Source organism: Sinocyclocheilus grahami, unplaced genomic scaffold (assembly GCF_001515645.1).
Source record: "Sinocyclocheilus grahami isolate Dianchi unplaced genomic scaffold, SAMN03320097.WGS_v1.1 scaffold60.1, whole genome shotgun sequence".
Lineage (NCBI taxonomy): Eukaryota > Metazoa > Chordata > Actinopteri > Cypriniformes > Cyprinidae > Sinocyclocheilus > Sinocyclocheilus grahami.
In genome coordinates, this window is record NW_015505239.1 from 628429 (window position 1) to 647682 (window position 19254).

At 36.5% G+C, this 19254-nt stretch overlaps 1 protein-coding gene across 1 annotated transcript in view; it reads left to right on the forward strand.

The window, feature by feature from the left end:
• The window catches only part of LOC107584493 (SLIT-ROBO Rho GTPase-activating protein 3-like), an 86296-nt gene that overhangs the window by 11653 nt on the left and 55389 nt on the right, over positions 1-19254 (forward strand). Inside the window, exon 2 of the mRNA XM_016271126.1 lies at positions 10902-11079. Coding sequence (XP_016126612.1) covers positions 10902-11079 — 178 coding nt within the window. The remainder of the gene's footprint in view (positions 1-10901; positions 11080-19254) is intronic.

Genomic DNA, 19254 nt, shown 5'->3' on the forward strand with positions numbered 1-19254 from the left:
ATATATATATATACATTTTTTTTTTGTATCTCAAATCTAAAAATAAAACCGGTTCAAAATAATAAAAACAGTATCTGAGTTATACTAAAATAACACTGCTCTGAATAACACTGTTAACAAACAGGAATGTGTTGAATTGAATTGTATTGAGTATTGACGTGTGTGAGTAATTCAGTATTTACTACCTGTCTTGGTTTACTGTTCTCATGCTATAAAATCATTTATTAGAGGAAGCGCCATATACCTGGTTATTAAAGTTTAACTGAATAATACAATTCTCGATTTCATTGCATTATAGCCAGCATAAAAGGATCTAGATTTGTGTGGACGGCCAATGTTGTTCATGCTCTTTGTCTTTACCCAGATGCTCTTAACCAGCAACTGACATAATTGCAATTGAGCACTGCAATTTTGACATTTTGTATAGCCAGAGGGAAAAAGGCTAAAAATTGATGTCACACAAGAGGTAGCCAGGAACAAAAGAGGTCAGATGATTGTCTTGTCATGTTGCCTTGTGTAAATGTGCACGTGCCAATATCTCGGCGCCCTCCATCTCTCCTCAGACCTTTTCCCGGGAGAATACGCCGTGCGTTGCCGTAGAGACAGTGTACAGTCATTTTTCTCTGTGAGTGGGACTGGCATGGAGACAGCTGTGATTGAAGGCCCAGCTCTAAAAGGGACATGTCTCGAGTTCTCTAAAGAAGCCAGATCATATAACATAGACACAGGATGCTGATGGTAATACTTCAGCTAGGGAGGAGAAATCAATGCGTTAAATAGATGGGAAGCTGGTGTGTTTGTGTGCGTGCGTGGGTGTGTTTCTGTGTGTGTTCATGTATTTAGTGTGTGTTTTGGATTTGTCTGCTTGGACAAAAAGGACAGAATTACATTATCCTCTTCCTGGACAGAGATATTGCTGCAGTATTGTCTCATGTACCCAATTTCAGTTAATTGATGTCGCAGGCTCTGCATCAGCCGTGGAGTGCAGATGTTAAATAGACTTTCCATGTGGAGTTAGGAAGACAATTGCACACGTTCATGTTCTGAATCTAATGATTGTGTGAGACTAATTGGCTTTGATCAGGAATTATAAGATTGAGTGAGTGTGTATGGTGTCTATGTGTGTTTATCTTTTGCTGATGATGATAATGATAATTTTGAAATAACATCCAACATTTTATCAACATTTTATTTTTGCCACCATCTATCAATTTAATATTACTGTTAAATATAATCTTTGGTTACACTTTAGTTTAAGGACCAATTCTCACTATTAACTTGCTTATTATTAGCATGCATATTAGTAGCATATTGGCTGTTTATTGTTACTTATAGAGCACATATTAATGGCTTATTCTGCGTGACCGTATTTTAGATTCCTTAATCAAACCTAAACTTAACAGCAACCTTACTAACTATTAAAGGGGTCATAGGATGTTGCTAAAAAGAACATTATTTTGTGTATTTGGTGTAATGAAATGTTTTTGCGGTTTAAGGTTCATAAAACACATTATTTTCCGCATACTGTACATTATTGTGTCTCATTTATGCCCCGCCTTTCTGAAACGCGTAGATTTTTACAAAGCTCATTGGTCTGAAAAGCGAGGTGTGCTCTGATTGGCCAGCTATCTAGTGCATTGGGATTGGCTGAATACCTCAAGTGTGTGACGGAAATGTTACGCCCCTTACCATACTGTGATGCCGTGTCCTGGCCGGAGCGACGAGACAAAAACATTAAAACCCATTATAAACGAGGCATTTGTATTATAGTGTAAAGCCTGGTTGATACTTGCCGCTTCAGCTTGTTATCTTTACTGTTCATGTTATGCTATGGAGGCTCTCTTTTTTATTTATTTGATTCCTCAGTGTTTGCTAAACGTTCTGTAATTTATTAGTCGGTATATAATACAGCATGTGGTGTATGCCATGTCTCGTCTTATTCGTTTTTGTTAATCAACGTTTTGTAAGCTAGTTTGTCATTGTATCTTACTGTTTTATTGTTATGCTTTTTAATTAAGAATAACAATGAATCCATCTTTTGTTTTAGTCTTAAAAAGTGAAAGGTGTGTAGATGTATAATGTAAGCAAATCAGACAATGATCTTTTCTTGTAAAACGTGACAACAAGATCGCAAATTCGGAAGTGAAAGCACCCCAAGCCCGGCTTATAACATGCCCTGTTGTAAATTTTGACTGGTTGATGAAAAACAAGCTTATGTGGATTCTACATATTTAAACAATAAGGTATTTATTATTTATGGAGCAGATAAAATACATATAATCATTTATTAATCAATTATCATTTTGACTTTTCTTTATTTAAAAGCTGAAATGTGAGGTTTACCATTTATGAAACTTTTTCAAAGCTTTATTTGAACATTTACATAAGATATTTGAACATGCTATTAGATAAACTGTTGTCAGTCATGTTGTCATTTAAAATCCGGACATCATTGGCAATGTTATTGTTTTAGTTATGCAAACAAAAACTCATTTTATTTGTTGTTTGTTCAATGTAAAACTTGGTGAAATTATTTGTGTGTCAGTACTTTTTGAACATTTCCAGCATATTTGAACAATACCGTGATAATATAACCGTGATAATTTTGGTCACTATAATCGTGATAAGAAATTTTCATACCGTTACATCCCTAGTTTGAATCATCAGTGGCAATCCTTAAAATTAAAATGTACTTACAGTCTGTGAGTCAGAACAGCCGGCATTGTAGTCTACTCTACCAGGATGTAGTCTACTCTACTCTAACAGTCCTCCATAAAATGTGCTGCACAAATCTGAATATTTGGTTTGAACTGTTCTGGAACAGTGTTGTAAATACAACTTAACCACTGATTTCTAGTCGTGTCCTCTTTTGGAAGGCCAAACAAAGTAGTTTCACACGGCGGGCTAGAGTGAGCGGTGGCGGGCTAGAGTGAGTGGAGGCCGGCGGGTCTGCGTGAGCGGCGGCGCTCCTTTAGTGGACTTTGAAAGACTTCAGAGTTTTGCGACCTTAGGGAGCGTGATGGATTGTAGCGTGGTAAAAGATTAGTTAGGTACGCAGGAGCTAAACCTTTAAGGGCCTTGTAGGTAAGTAATAATATTTTGTAACTGATACGGAACTTAATAGGTAGCCAGTGCAGAGACTGTAAAATTGGGGTAATATGATCATATTTTCTTGACCTGGTAAGGACTCTAGCAGCTGCATTTTGGACTACCTGTAGCTTGTTTATTGAAGATGCAGGACAACCAGCTAGTAGTGCATTACAATAGTCCAGTCTAGAGGTCATGAATGTATGAACTAGCTTTTCTGCATCAGAAACAGGTAACATGTTTCGTAGCTTGGCAATGTTTCTTGGATTGAAGATGGAAGAATGCTGTTTTTGTAACATGGGAAATATGATTTTCAAAAGACAAGTTGCTGTCTAATATAACACCCAGATTTTTGACTGTAGAGGAAGTAACAGTATATCCGTCTAGTTGCAAATTGTAATCCAAGAGATTCTGTGTACTGTCTTTTGGTCTAATAAGTAATATCTCTGTCTTATCCAAATTTAATAGGAGAAAATTATTGGTCATCCAATCTTTTACATTTTTAACACACTCTGTGGGCTTAGATCATTTAGAAGTTTCATCTGGTCTTGTTGAGATATATAGTTGAGTATCATCAGCATAACAGTGGAAACTAATCCCGTATTTTCTAATAATATTACCAAGGGGCAACATGTATATTGAAAATAGCAGAGGACCTAGGACAGATCCTTGTGGCATTGGCACTCCATATTTTACTGGTGATAATTGAGATGACTCCCCATTTAAATAAACAAAGTGGTAGCGATCGGACAGGTAGGATCTAAACCATCTTAAAGCCTGCCCTTGAATACCTGTATAGTTTTGTAATCGATCTATGAGTATGTCATGATCTATGGTGTCGAACGCAGCACTAAGATCAAGTAAAACTAACAATGAGATGCAGGCTTGGTCTGACGCAAGAAGCAAGTCATTTGTAATTTTAACAAGTGCAATTTCTGTGCTATGGTGGGATTTCTGTGCTATCTGTGCTGAAATTCTTCATAGAGATCATATTTTTGCAGGAAGGAGCACAATTGAGCAGGCACAACTTTTTCTAAAATTTTAGACATAAACGGAAGATTTGGAAATGAAAATGAAAATGGGTCTGTAATTTGCCAGTTCACTAGGATCTAGTTGTGGTTTCTTAATAAGAGGCTTAATAATCGCCAGCTTGAATGGTTTTGGGACGTGAACTAAAGATATCGAGGAGTTAATAATATTGAGAAGCGGTTCTTCTGCTACAGGTAACAACTCTTTCAGTAATTTAGTGGGTACAGGATCTAACAGGCATGTTGTTGACAGTAAAGTCATATATAATACAAAATATTTCTAATTCAAATTGATGGTGATCTTTTGAACTGTCTACTCAACAAAGAATCTTAAAATATATCATGGTTTCCACAAAAATATTAATCAGCACAACTTTTTTCAACATTGATAACAGTAAGTAATGTTTCTTGAGCACCAAATCAACATATTGGAATGATTTCTGAAGGATCATGTGACACTAAAGACTGGAGTAATGATGCTGAAAATTCAGCTTTGACATCACAAGAATAAATATACATTTTAAAATTCTATTCAGATTGAAAAATATTTTCACAATTTTACAGTTTGTACTGTATTTTTTTTTATCAAATAAATGCATCCATGGTGAGCACAAGAGACTTCTTTTAAAACATTTAAAGTCTTACCGACCGCAAATATTTGAATGGTACTGTAGATGCTCTAATTATGATGGTGAATATATAAACATCAGCTTTCACATTAGCTTTTTTGTATTGTACTTGTGTTTCTGATTCTGTACTCCATGATAACAGGATAGTTATGATCTAGCTGTCTGCCCTCATATAACCACCCATCAAAGGTCGTTTGCTCTGAAGAATGATGCCACATAAATGATCCAAGGCATTATGGGGCAAATGGCATCATATAAATGCCATCATGGCAGCCGAATATAATGTATATCAGTCTATTATAAACATATGGGCCTAAACAGACTCTTAAGAGTTCTGTTTGGCTGATGATGGACTGCGAAGTCCAAGATGGTTTAAAGCTCAAATGTCACCCATAGTTCTGTTCTCTAGTGCTGGACCTTTTCCACAAGAAAGATCCATATCTTGCAGCATATGTCTGTTCTCACCTTTTCTTATATCGGGCTAATAAGTTAACTAATGGGCTCATAAGGTCAGGTTTGCTGTCATTAATGAATAGGGCCTTAATAGAACCGATGGGGGGCTTTATCAGATTCAGTTTGAAGTTAATTGCCTGCAGTGTGTGTTATGTAATCTTCGGTGTGAATTCTGCAAAACTGCTGCAGTGGACTTGCTGTACAGATGGCTGGAGAAAAGGGGTGCTGAGAGGTGGAGCGAGAGAGAAAGAAAGAGAGCGGGGAAGGGAAAGAGAACACGTCAAAGATTTAAATATTGTTCGAAAATGACCCCTGCTTAACTCATACATCCTGTGTTTAGACTCCTATTGGTAAGCAGTGAGCAGTGATTGGAAAAGATGCTGATTCAGCTACTGTTTGCTTCAAGCTACACGCATAATGCATTGGTGGAAATTGCTGAATAATATGGATTACAGATTTTCCAAGGTGTCTTTGCTTAAATGAATTATTTAAATGGGCTGTGCCCTCGGTTATGAGTCAGATGTTCTTGATATGTATTAACCTCAGTGAAGACTTTATAATTTTTAACACAAAAATGATGCTGTGAGTCTGTGACATACTATGGTAATGCTATGCTATGATACTCAAGATTGGGAACACTAAATTGAAGAATCTAGCATTGAAAATTGGACATGAACGTTAAGTTTAGACGCTTAGCAACCCATTTCATTTGAATAATGTGACATGTTTCCTAGTGAAACAGGATATTCAGTGAGAAAAAATGGGATGGGGCTTGATTTTATCTACTGGGAATTAATTGGATGGAGAACACTTCCTAAATGTATGTTAGTTAGCATTATCTATCCAATAGCCTGGATTGTCTAAGTGATGTCAGCGGAAAAAGAAGTATACTTTGAAAGCTGTGGAGACAAAAGAAGAGAAAGGAGATATTTTGAAGAATGCTGAAAACCAAACAGTGGCTGGTTGCTATTGACTATCATAGTATAGAGAACAAAGTACTATGGAAGTCAGTGGCAACCAGCCACTGTTTGGTTGACAGCATTCTTCAAAATATCTTCTTTTGTGTTCAGCAGAAGAAAGAAACTAATAAAGGTTTGGAAAAACATGAGGGCAAGTAAATTATGAAACATTTTTAATTTTTGGGTGAACTGTACCTTTAATGCTTTATATGTATGTGTAAACATACCTGGCAATAAAGCTCATTCTATAAGTATATCAATGAATCATGTTTTCACATGCTTTTTAGAAGACAGTGACAAACAGACAATCGGTAAACTACACCCTTTTCTATCTTCTGAAATATTTCCTGTGACTACATTTCACTCCTCTCTTTGTCCAAGGTTAGTGTTTGCCCTTTTCCAGAACAGAGAGTGTCTCACTGACACAACAGCGTCTGAGTCACTGTGTATCTGAAGAGGATTATTAATGAGTGTAATGAGCGAGAGACTGAGAGATCTATGGATGACTAGCACCCACGATAAAAAAGATAGAAACTCTTTAATCTAATCTAATAATACACAAATCCACTAGTAGAATGATTTGGAGGCAGCGAAGGTTAGAAGATGGCAGAGACTCAAAGACGGGCTTGTCTGGGAATATAAGTGCATTATACATGCAAAGACCAGAGAACGGCGAGCTTTCAGTGTCATATAAAGTCCACGTCACTGGTATTGTGTTGCAGTAAAACTCTTAAGTGCTTATTACTTGGTGGAACCATTTGGTATTGATTTATTTTGCTTGAAAAGGGCCTGAGTCTCCAATTCACCATTGTAAAGAAGTGAATTCAATGAACTCTTGTGCAAATGGTGCGTGGAAGAATTTAGCTTGTTTCGACTGTGACGGTTTTGTCAGATGATGCTGTATTTTGAAAAAGGTTCTCATAAGCACAACAAAACTTTGCCTCACTTGAACTGTTTTAAGATTTGTGCTGCTGCCTTTCTAAGCAAGACATTAAAATGGTAAAAACATTATTGATCTAGGGAGCAGGATATGATATTATTGTGGGTGGAATCTTTGACTATTTTAAGTGGCTCATAGGTTCTTCTGGATGGTTGCTAGAACAACCTAGAAAGTGCATTGCAATGTACTAAACCATCAAATGTGGGACTCTTGCATATGCATGAGAAAACACTACTCACATTTTCTTCAGAAACTTTAAAAATCTTGTTGTGCTATTCAGACGACTGAGGGACTAACAGTTTTATTCTTCCCAGATGGATCCTGCAGTCCTTTTTAACATTTTCTGTGCAGATTTTTGGAGAAAAACTGCTGAATGGATTTGAGCGTGGTAAAATGTGTTAAACAGAGCTCAGGAAACTGCAGTCTTGATGGCAGCTGAAAGCATGATCAAATTAGCCATGATATTTAATAAACGAACAGACTGAATGAACTGTGAACAGGGGGTGTTCAAATTCTGCAGAAATCCAGGGAGCTTTCTGAAAGATTCTGGATCACATAACTCCTCAAATCTGGGAGAAAATACAAACTACTTCAGAGCAAATTACCTGCAGTTTTAAGTGGTGTACAAATTATCCCTAATTTTCCCAGACTGCTGTTTTGTTCTTATTTCATTGAAATGAGAATGCGACTGTTCTCCAATTGAGACTAAATACTAATGTACAGAGTTACATTTTTGAAATGAGCCAATTAAAAAACTTTACCACAAATTATGTTACGCAGTCAGTTAATTAATTGAGTTGATTACTCAGCCATGTGTTTGTACTTTTTTCCAACACTACTGTTCAAAAGTTTCTGCTCAAATATTTTTTCTTATTCAGCAAGGATGCATTAAACTGATCAAAAGTGACAGTAAAGAAAATTACTGTCAGAAAATCAGCTTTGCCACCACAGAAATAAATAACATTTTAAAATGTATTAAAATAGGAAACAGTTATTTTAAACTGTATTTCATAATTTTACCGTTTTACTGTATTTTTGATTAAATGAATGCAGCCTTGGTTAACATGACATATTTGTACAGACCACCAGGGTTTCCGTAGACCACAATATGAGAACCACAGTTCTAGACCAAAACCTACTGAGGGCACGTCTTGTGAGATTTAATTACAAAGAACATTTCAGGAATCTCTATAACACTCTTATTTCAAGTTCTTCCATATAGACAAACGGACTCAAGGCTCAGATGGCAATGGTTTGGGGGAGGGGAAGCAAATGACGCACAGTATATAAGATAATTGATAATTATAGTATAAGATAATTGATAGTGTCTAGATAGATAGTATCTGCTAGAAAACCTTTAAATTAAAGGTTAAGCTAGTTGCCTGTATAATTAGATGATCTTTTGTGTATTTTTGGCTCTTGACCCTACTTTTCATATGCTCTGTAATAGGGATCCATCATCTCTATTTATTCAGATGGCTTAGTCATCACAGCTTGCTAATATGAGAGACAGGCTATTTATTTTCATTGAAATCAGATGGTCTTAACCCGTGTGTTTGATTTTAAAGTGTAATTCAGGGTTGCGTCAACCATCGTGTGACACAATCGTTTAGTTATTTGCTGAGTCTATCCACAAGCAGACTTGCGACAGAGTTCGGTCTCATCAGATGAGGGTATTCCGGAGAAATCCTTCTGTTAAGTAATTCCGTGCTTCTAAAGTAACCAGTTTACAGGGGCAGAAGGGACATCAGGCCAAAATTCACAGCATTCCTCCTCCGAGAGCAGCTATGAGTTCCAGACATCAAGTGAAGCCACAGCGCACTTGGAATCCTCTTTCTTTGGAATAATTCTGTGATTGCTCAGGGTCTCCGCGAGAAGCTCGCTTACAACATGACCTATTTTTCAGCTCTTGCACTGCTGCAGGTTTTTAAACCCGCTCCTTTTACGAGAGTATTTTCAAAAAAGTCCTGCCTGCCATTCATGCGAAATGGTGTCAGATGTTTCTGGGGCGTTCTTCTAGGCTCTCTTGTTTTGTCACACGAATGCACGCTGTGAAAAACTGTGAAAAAGCAGTGAGAAAAAATGAAAAACAGGAAAAGCAGAAGTTTTCAGGGAGCCTGTGAGAATGGTATCAACATGCTAGAGTTTTTTTCTTCAGTATGTAAGCTACCTCTAAATAGGGCCTAAATGGGTTTTACCACAAATAGTGCCAGCAGGCGGTAGTCTCACTTCTAAAGGAAGATCCAGGTTCGGTGGTTAACCGAAGATTGTGTTGCTCCACTGTGGCTCACCATCGCAGCACAATATCACAGGAAAACAGAACGCCCTCCCATTTCAACACCATGACAGTCTTTGCTGTTAAACGTAATGGTTAATTCTTCTCTTGTAGCTCAGAAGTGTTGTTGTATGTGTGAAAAATCCTGCAGAATGCAGTTATTTGACACACTTGACAACTTGACCGGGTTAGCGCTGATGTGTTGCTTCGTGTTAGCAGCAGATCACAGTTTTCAACCTGAGCAGCTTTACTCAAGTCAGTCAATATTGCAGTGGATTTATTTATTTCCAGTAAAGGTGTCTACCTTAACATTGTGTTTGATTTCAAGCTTTCTCTGTGTCAGGCTTGATTTGCTTCATCAAGCTACAGTTTTGTTGTCTAATTGTTCTGTTAACCTTAGCACCGGGAATTCAAATAATGAAATATTCCCTCAAAGGAAGTCTTTGAAGCAATAGAGGCCTCTTTGAAATGACACATGAAAGAAGCTCCACTTTAGCACTGTAAAAACTGGCTGCCCGAGGGATGCGACTTACAACCTACTTGTTCTTTGCTGTTGTGTTAGTATAATTCTTGATTTTCTTTCTCTCAGAACTGAGGGAACAGCTTGTCAGTTCAAGAACACACTCTGTTTGAGACTTTCTTTACAATTAAATGCAAGTCAATGATTTTCTTGTGAAAACAGGCTTTGTTCTTAAATATTAGTTTCTCTGAATAACATCTATAGATCTATCTATCTATCTATCTATCTATCTATCTATCTATCTATCTATCTATCTATCTATCTATCTATCTATCTATCTATCTATCTAGCTCTGTCGTTTTATAGTTGTATCTATCATCTATCATTCTACAGTTGACTATGAATATGTAAATACATCGACTATATATAAAGAATGTTTTATATATGACAGCTTTGTTGTTGGGTGACTACTTCAAAATTCTTACCATCCTCACACATTCTTCTTTGGTAAGGAACAGCTGTACAGCTGTAGTCTAAAGCTTAGATCATGACAAAACAAGTGTGGATTTCAGCCTCATCCATTTTTTTATTAAAGGACAAAGTCTGACTTGATGTGCCAACTATATATTTCTCCATTTGCCTTTACCAGTTTGCACACAGATTTCCTGGTAGATTGTTTTCCTTCGTATCTACATTGGCAATTTGAGTTGAATTACTGAAATAAATGAACTTTTCCACGACATTCTAATTTATTGAGATGCACCTGTATACTCTGGGATGATGGAATATATTCTGGCCACGTACACACACTAAAAAAGTTTTGCAAGCAACTTAAATGATAGTTCCATGTGTGTAAGGAATACAAAAGCGCTCCCAAAATTTGTAACCAGTAGTCACAAATGACTGGAATAATCATGGGCATTCTTTAGTCAGTAGCTGTATGGATTAAATAATGGATTCAGCCTATTTGTGAAGAGAAAGTACATCTGAATCTAACTAGCTTTGTATATGCATTTGTCCAGAATTGTGCTGAGTCAAACTAATGTGTTTATGTCTACTCTGTTGCTCAGAGATCCGTAATCAGTTGGTGGAGCAGTTCAAGTGCCTGGAGCAGCAATCAGAGGCTCGGATCCAGCTGTTGCAGGACCTGCAGGAGTTTTTTCGGCGCAAAGCCGAGATTCAACTGGAGTATTCTCGCAGTCTGGAGAAACTGGCTGAAAGGTTCTCATCAAAGATTCGCGGGCCAAGGTGAGGCTTTATTGATATGTGCAAGTGTGAAAACTAGTTCACCCAAAAAATTCTGTAATTCACTTTTTATTTTCCTTGTTTTTTCCCCTTAGAAAACACAAAAGTAGAAATGCCTGATAAAACTTTTAGCAGCTCTTGCCAAAAAACACTACAGAAGTTATCAGTAAAAAATGACTTAAATTTCAATCTGTCTCTCACATAAATACATTGTATGGCTTCAGAATATAGCAGACAAGTAGTATGGACTACTTCTGTGATACTTCTATGAAGAGTTTTGGTCCTTTTTGGGCTTGAAGGTTATGGTCACCATGAACTACGGTTGTATTAAAAATAGCTACATACATTTCTACAAAGAAATGTCAATTTTGTGCTTGATGGAAAAAAATGGCACCATACAGGTTTCAAACATTATGATTGTAAGTACATGATGACAGAACTCTCAGTTTTTGGTGAAGCGTTCCTTTAATTGTGCATGCCAGATTATATCTCCTCTTCATTTCTCCGTCTGTTTTACCATTTGTCTCAGTGCTCCTTCTATCAGAGCAGAAATAGCTGCTGGTGAATTTGAAATCTCTCTCCTGCTGTTGGATATAATCATCCTTTAGACAAGGGCTGCTTCTCATTCAAGCAAAACTTTCAACAAAGTTTTAAGAAGTTGTTAAATGCCCATAGCGTTTTATGCATTAGGATGTTATCTTTAGCTGTTCATTTAAATTAAATAGCCTTTTGAATTAAGTGTTCCCTCAAAAGAAAACTTACTTTTGCTTCATGCTACTCCAGGATAGACAGTTAATTCCTCCAATTTCTAGACTAATTGACCCTTTGCTAACCCAACTACCTGAGCAACTCTCCTTATCAGACAAACCTTTTGCTCTTTCAAATTTAAAGGGATAGTTCATCCAAAAATGTAAATTCTATCATTTACTTATGCTCATGTTGTTCCAAACCTATAAATCTTCTATGCAACACAAAAGAATATTGCAAAATTTTATAGAATACATATGTTGATTCAGTTGACCATAATGGTAATAGTAACTAATTTAGCTTAGAAAGCCATAGTATATTTATTTTGTAAAAACGTTTCAGTAATGCAGTATACAGCTACTGTTTTCACTTGCGTGCATGAGATCAGTGGGTGATTATTGGCTCATGTGGCATCAAGCCAACATTGGATTCTGTGTCTGCAGTAAAGGTTCTGCTAACAAGACCTCAATTGGTCATAGTGGGATGTGAAAAATAAATGCTAGCTCTAATATGGCTCTAATATTCTGAGAGCTTGAAATAGATCTCATCTTTTTCTGGGAATGGGACAAAAGTGAATCTATCAATTTTAAGAGGTAAAAACCTCTTTTAGATATTTGGAGTTTGACTTTACGAAAGTACTGACGAATGTACTGTTGGTAGGTTTGTTTTGCGAGTGTATTGCAGCAGGATTGGTGGGGTTTAATTAATAGCAGCTGGTGGAGGAGGGCCGTCTGCTGCTTGCTCCTGGGGCCAGTCTCACTGCACCATTGACTACATTACTGCAGACAGCAATGAGGAACGGCAGCGCCAATGGCTGCTGCTCTCCTGGCCCTGCGTCTGGCCTTGTCATTCTCTGTAGTTGTTTCTGTTTTTGTACTTTTTTCCTTCCTTTTTTCTCTGATATTTTGTCAGCTTTTGGGTTCTAGTTTTGCTGATGCAAGCCTCACAGTAACATCAGCTGACTCATGCTAAGAAACAAGCACACACAAATGCAGACACAAACAATTGCATACATCGACAACAAACTTTTGTCTTTTCAGTGAAGAGATAGACTCATGCACTTTCTTTTTTGATAATAAATAAATAAATAAATGTTTTAAATGGTCATATGCTCACTTAGGCTACATTTATTTGAACAGAAACACAGTAAAAACCGTAATATTCTGAAATAGTATTACAATTTTAAATAACTGATTTCTATTTTAATATATCTATTTTATTATAAAATGGAATTTATTTCTGTGATGGCAAAGCTGGATTTTCAGCAGCCATTGCTCCAGGCCTCAGTGTCACATGATCTTTCAGAAATCTAATGTGCTGATTTGGTGCTCAATTAGCATATCTTTTTATTATCGATTATGATAACTGTTTTGCTGCTTAATATTTATGTGAAAACTGTATAAATGTATAAAATACACCTTTTTCTAAGAACGCAGAAAAGTAGAGAGTAGAAAAAATTTCTTTACTGTCACTTTTGTTCAATTTAATGCAAACTACGTAAGAAAACGTCTGCCTGAGATTCACTGTATGCACAATTATGTCGTCTTCTTTTTTGCTTCGACTGCCCACAGCAACCAAATGCAGCTACAATATATCCTTCAGTAAATTTCTTTATTAACTTTATGCATAGACAAGTAAGATTTTACAGGTTTTGCAAGATTAAACATATTAAGTTATTTAATTTACACCTACTTTTTTATCTCTTTATTTATAAGGTAAAAATTCCTGCATAAAAGAACCCCAACTATCTTCAACTTATGTAGTTCTAGACAGACCATGACGTGTCTAGAGGAGATAAGAAGGTGTTTACAATAGTGTGGTTAATGGCTGTTTGTGTGTTTGTGTCCGTGTGTCTCAAATACCTTTTCCTATCTCCACAAAGCAGACTTGTCATCCACGCTGGGCTTTACCAGTCAAAACACAAAGTCTGTGTGCTTGTGTGTGTTTGCACATGTTTAGCTTTTTTTTCCACCCTATTTCCTGTTCTTACCTTGCCACATTCTCTGGCCTGCATGCGTTGTTATTGCAGCCTCATTTGATGCATATTGGTGCTGAGACTTGCAACACACAATACCTGAATACTAATCCAATCTGCTCTGCAGTTCAGTTTGCAAGATTAAACATATTAAGTTATTTAATTTACACCTACTTTTTTATCTCTTTATTTATAAGGTAAAAATTCCTGCATAAAAGAACCCCAACTATCTTCAACTTATGTAGTTCTAGACAGACCATGACGTGTCTAGAGGAGATAAGAAGGTGTTTACAATAGTGTGGTTAATGGCTGTTTGTGTGTTTGTGTCCGTGTGTCTCAAATACCTTTTCCTATCTCCACAAAGCAGACTTGTCATCCACGCTGGGCTTTACCAGTCAAAACACAAAGTCTGTGTGCTTGTGTGTGTTTGCACATGTTTAGCTTTTTTTCCACCCTATTTCCTGTTCTTATCTTGCCACATTCTCTGGCCTGCATGCGTTGTTATTGCAGCCTCATTTGATGCATATTGGTGCTGAGACTTGCAACACACAATACCTGAATACTAATCCAATCTGCTCTGCAGTTCAACTCTGTCTCTGTGCATTAAAGTAGCCATAGATTACTTCTAAGGTATACATGAATGAGGGTCAAGGCTTCTGCGTATATTTTGCAGGGTGGCTTGGCTGATGGAAAGTAATTTAAACTGTGACCACTAGGTTGTTTTGCTAGGTTGAAGAAAGGCATGCATTGAGGGCATCCAGCTTGTGATGTTTGCGTGCATTCACAAAGCGAATAGTTCAATTTTCATTTTGCTTAGGACAAAGTACAATTAATTGACCTAAAGAAGGGTTGAAAAGACATTCTTGTGTATGAAACATCTGCTATTATGTATGATCAATTAGGTCTATTTCTGCCAGATGTTACAGTGAAATTTACATGCACATGATTATTGCTACATTAATCAGAATTTTGTTATGTCAGTTACTTAATTGAACTAATCTGCTCTGCAGTTCAACTCTGTCTCTGTGCATTAAAGTAGCCATAGATTACTTCTAAGGTATACATGAATGAGGGTCAAGGCTTCTGCGTATATTTTGCAGGGTGGCTTGGCTGATGGAAAGTAATTTAAACTGTGACCACTAGGTTGTTTTGCTAGGTTGAAGAAAGGCATGCATTGAGGGCATCCAGCTTGTGATGTTTGCGTGTATTCACAAAGCGAATAGTTCAATTTTCATTTTGCTTAGGACAAAGTACAATTAATTGACCTAAAGAAGGGTTGAAAAGACATTCTTGTGTATGAAACATCTGCTATTATGTATGATCAATTAGGTCTATTTCTGCCAGATGTTTCAGTGAAATTTACATGCACATGATTATTGCTACATTAATCAGAATTTTGTTATGTCAGTTACTTAATTGAACTCATTTGTGCTGTTATTATAGTTAACTAAAACTAAAACAAAAAACATAAATATTATTTTATTTTAGCTAGTAGACAAGGCAACATTTCTCATTTTCATTTAGTTTAATTTGATGTTCTAAAATAACTGAAATAAAAGTGAATAAAAACCACATGGACAAAATACAGTATACAAGAATTTATATATATATATACTGTATATATATATAAAACTAATTCAAAATGTTAATACAAATAATAATATCTAAATAATTAAAAAATAATACTGCTGCTGTTGCAGTGACATTAATAAGAAGAATTCAATGAGTTGATTTCAATTACTATTCTAAATTACTAAAATGCAATGCAATTAATAACCAGAGAGGATGTCTTCAGTACTTCCTGTAGAGGAACATGAACGCATATGTAAGTATTCCAAAGTCTACTGAGCATATAAACTGGAATATTAAAATTAAGTGCATGTAAATGTGGTCACTGATATTTATGGTTAAGTATGTTCCCTTGATTAGGTGACAAGCTTATTTAATCAGTTCTAATTTGCACAGATCTCATGTAATGTGATTCACTATAGCCTGTCTATTAATCCGTACACCATATTAACCCAGAAGTAATTTATATTAAATATTTTATACATGCTGATCATAGTGATGTGGCATTTATTCATTCAGTAATAATTCATAACCTCATTAATATATAAATCCACACAGATTGTTATAAGTTATACATGGATTTCATGCACTTGTCTTTGGGACAAAGCAGTGCCCATAGTCTGCCAGGACTTTTTTTGACCATTGCTACAATCATCAAATAGTATGGCAGACCATCAATGGTGATGTTATTTTACTGATTGGTCTTCACTCTTACTTCTATTTATTAATTTATAGCTGCCTTTAAAGATGTATTTTGGTTAGTATAAGCGTAATGTATGAAAGTGATAAGGTTTTGGGGTGAGATGCAGCTCTGGTGTGTATATGGCAGCATGCAGACTACATTTGCTGCAGCCTATTGGACAGGAGCCTGAAATCAAACTGCCCTGCGGTACGTTCCTGCTGCATTCCCTCTCCTCGCACAGCAGCACTTGCCTTCCACCTCCGGCCTTCATTCACTCACTGCCAAGCCTCTCAGAGAGCGTGCCAAAGCCCTTGGGATCATGTGTGCTGGGAAAGTGAATCTCTCAGACTTAGACATTAAAGGAAAAGTTCATCCAAATATGAAAGATCATTTACTCATACGTATGGCAATCCAAACTCGTGTGACTTTCTTTCATCTGTAGAGCGCAAAACAAGAATAATTTACTGGTCTTTTCCATGCAATTACTAGTGCTTTCAAGTTTCAAAAAGGATGCCAGAACCCATAAAGCACAATACAATTTGTTCATATAATGCATACGTTGTTTTTTAAGTTATATTGTAGTTGTGCGTAGCCAACAGACTGAAAGATATTCACAATTATGTTTCCCTCCAGTGGCCTATTAAAGTTGTGATGCGTCGGAAGTAGCAACAGAATTTTCCTTCCATATTGTGATGTACATATGAGTGCAAAGATTACTTAAAGACAAAAAATGTAGGGCTGGACTTGATTCTATCCATGGGTTGTTGATTGGATTTTGAGATGTGGGCGTTGCACTCAAAAATGAATGTTAACTTGAGATAGATCAAGTTCTGACATTAAGATGAAACATTATAAAGTCAAAAATGTACATATACATGGATGAATCACTCACAGCGAGATTTATAACATTAACATAATAGAGCAGGTGAATTTTTATTTCAGCACTTATTGTTACAGCGTAACAATTCTGTCTGGGTAATCCAAGTTATACTTGAAAATAGTAGTGATCCAATTAAGCACAAATCTTGCAGACTGATTTTGTGAACTGAATTCACAAATTCCAGTGAGAAACAGAATGATTTCCATGAATGATGACTTCAATTTTGGTCTGTTTCTTTGGTCTGTTTCAGGTGAATTTTTATTTCAGGACTTACAACTAACAATTGTGACTGGGGTAATCCAAGTTATATTTGAAAATAGTAGTGATCCAATCCAATTCAACCACAAATCTTGCAGACTGATTTTTTAAAATTGAATTCACAAATTCCAGTGAGAAACAAAATGATTTCCATGAATAATGATTTCAGTTTTGATCTGTTTCTCACACAAACCTATATATACACAGACACACACACACACACACACACACACAGAGTTCTGGCATGAAACTCTAGATGGCTCAGTCCTATAGGTCTAACTCAATCTGACCTAATGACATCATTATCACATGGCACAGCTGATTGGTTCTCTCCTGTATCAGTAGCCAATGAGCTCGCTGCTCAACATTTAAATATATGACTAGTGCTTGCTGTAGCAGTTGAAGCGTGCTTCAGAAACCCTCCACCTTCCCCAGCTCCACCTGTATAGATCTGCTATGAGGTGATTCATTTGTGCTATATAGGGGTTATTTCATGTATGTTATGTTTGCAGCAGCAGTATTTCTTACATGCTCACAGTCTCGGTACTTGCTCTGCCGCAGGAGCAGCAGCGTAGCAGATCTATTCCGCCAAGATCAAATACATGAACATTGTCATGTACATTACCATGCCAATCCCTCCGAGAGTTGTCATGACAGAAATGTGTATATATAGCATGTTTTGTTGTTGTTTTGGATTTTGACGGACCCAGTCCTCGCTCACTTTCATTATGTATAAAAAAAATATTGAAAAGTGGCCAGAATATTCTTCAAAAATGTCATCTTGTGTGTCTTGACAGAAGAAAGAGAGTCATACAGGTTTGGAATGACATGAGGGAGAATAAAAGATGACAGAATTCACTATTCCTTTAAAGTCGAGTCCAAATTAAACGTTCAAGGCTGGTCGAACACATTCTGTTCAGATCTTTTGGTTTAGGTTCCCTGTATATGGCTAATAATGTAAGATTAATGAGGTCAGAATCATCAGCAATGAGCTTTTGAGTTAATCCTTGTCCTACCGTTCAGTGCTCAGATGAAATTTTCTCCTCTCTCTTTTCCAGTGCTCTCATGTATCTACAGCTGGGAGCAATCATACATTGGTGGCCAGTGAAAAATGTGCAATTGCAATTTATTGAAGCTTACTTAAAAAGCGAAAATGCATTTGAATTGGGGAGCGTGTGCACCCGTTTCTGTTTCCACTACAGTTCCTGATTTGGCACTTGATTCCTTCCTCTGCTTTTCCGTCAGGAGATAAGCTTGAGCAAGCCACCCCAGACTGGATTAAAAGCTCTTTGATAAAGCTGTATCGGGCTTGGTACATAAAAAACACTTTCTTGAATGAATATTGTGGCAGGCGGTGAGTGTGATTGTATGATTGGGTTTTATGGCTTGTGTTGCTATAATGAAGCTAAGTGTGAAGTGATTTTGAACCCCACTCATACTCTGCGTGGGTGTTTTTGAGTACAATACGGATCTGCTTATTATCGCTTCTTAGCATAGGATTAGAGATCTTTAGATTTCTTGCATAGCTTTAAAAAAGACACAATAATACACATAAAACGTATCACTTTTTTATGTATGTACATGTTACATATGCATATACATTCTGACAGGAAACCTCTGAGGATCAGTCCGTTTTGTGGATCAATGGCAGCCATGCGCTCGATTGAAGCTGCTTATCATGTGTGTTTGTATTTATGTGTGAGGAACTGCAGTAAACCTGGTAGATTTTGCATCTAGAGTGATGTGAAACAATGAGAGACATATCTTTTAGTTTTCAAGTGCTTTCATTTGTAGGAATAATTTACCTAAAAATGAAAATTTTGTCGTCATCTACTCACTTTCATGTTTTTCTTTCTTCTGTGGAACACATGAGGGTGGAAAACTGTTATGTTTGCTTTTGAATGTCCTACTACAAATGTACTAAATGATTAAACAAATCCATGCAACTTAACAAAAATTATGGGGGAAAAAACAGCAATAAAACAAAACCATGAACTATCACTCAACTCAGATGCACTTAATTTAAGAAAATGCTTAAATACTGGAAAAAAACAGGTATTTTTGAAG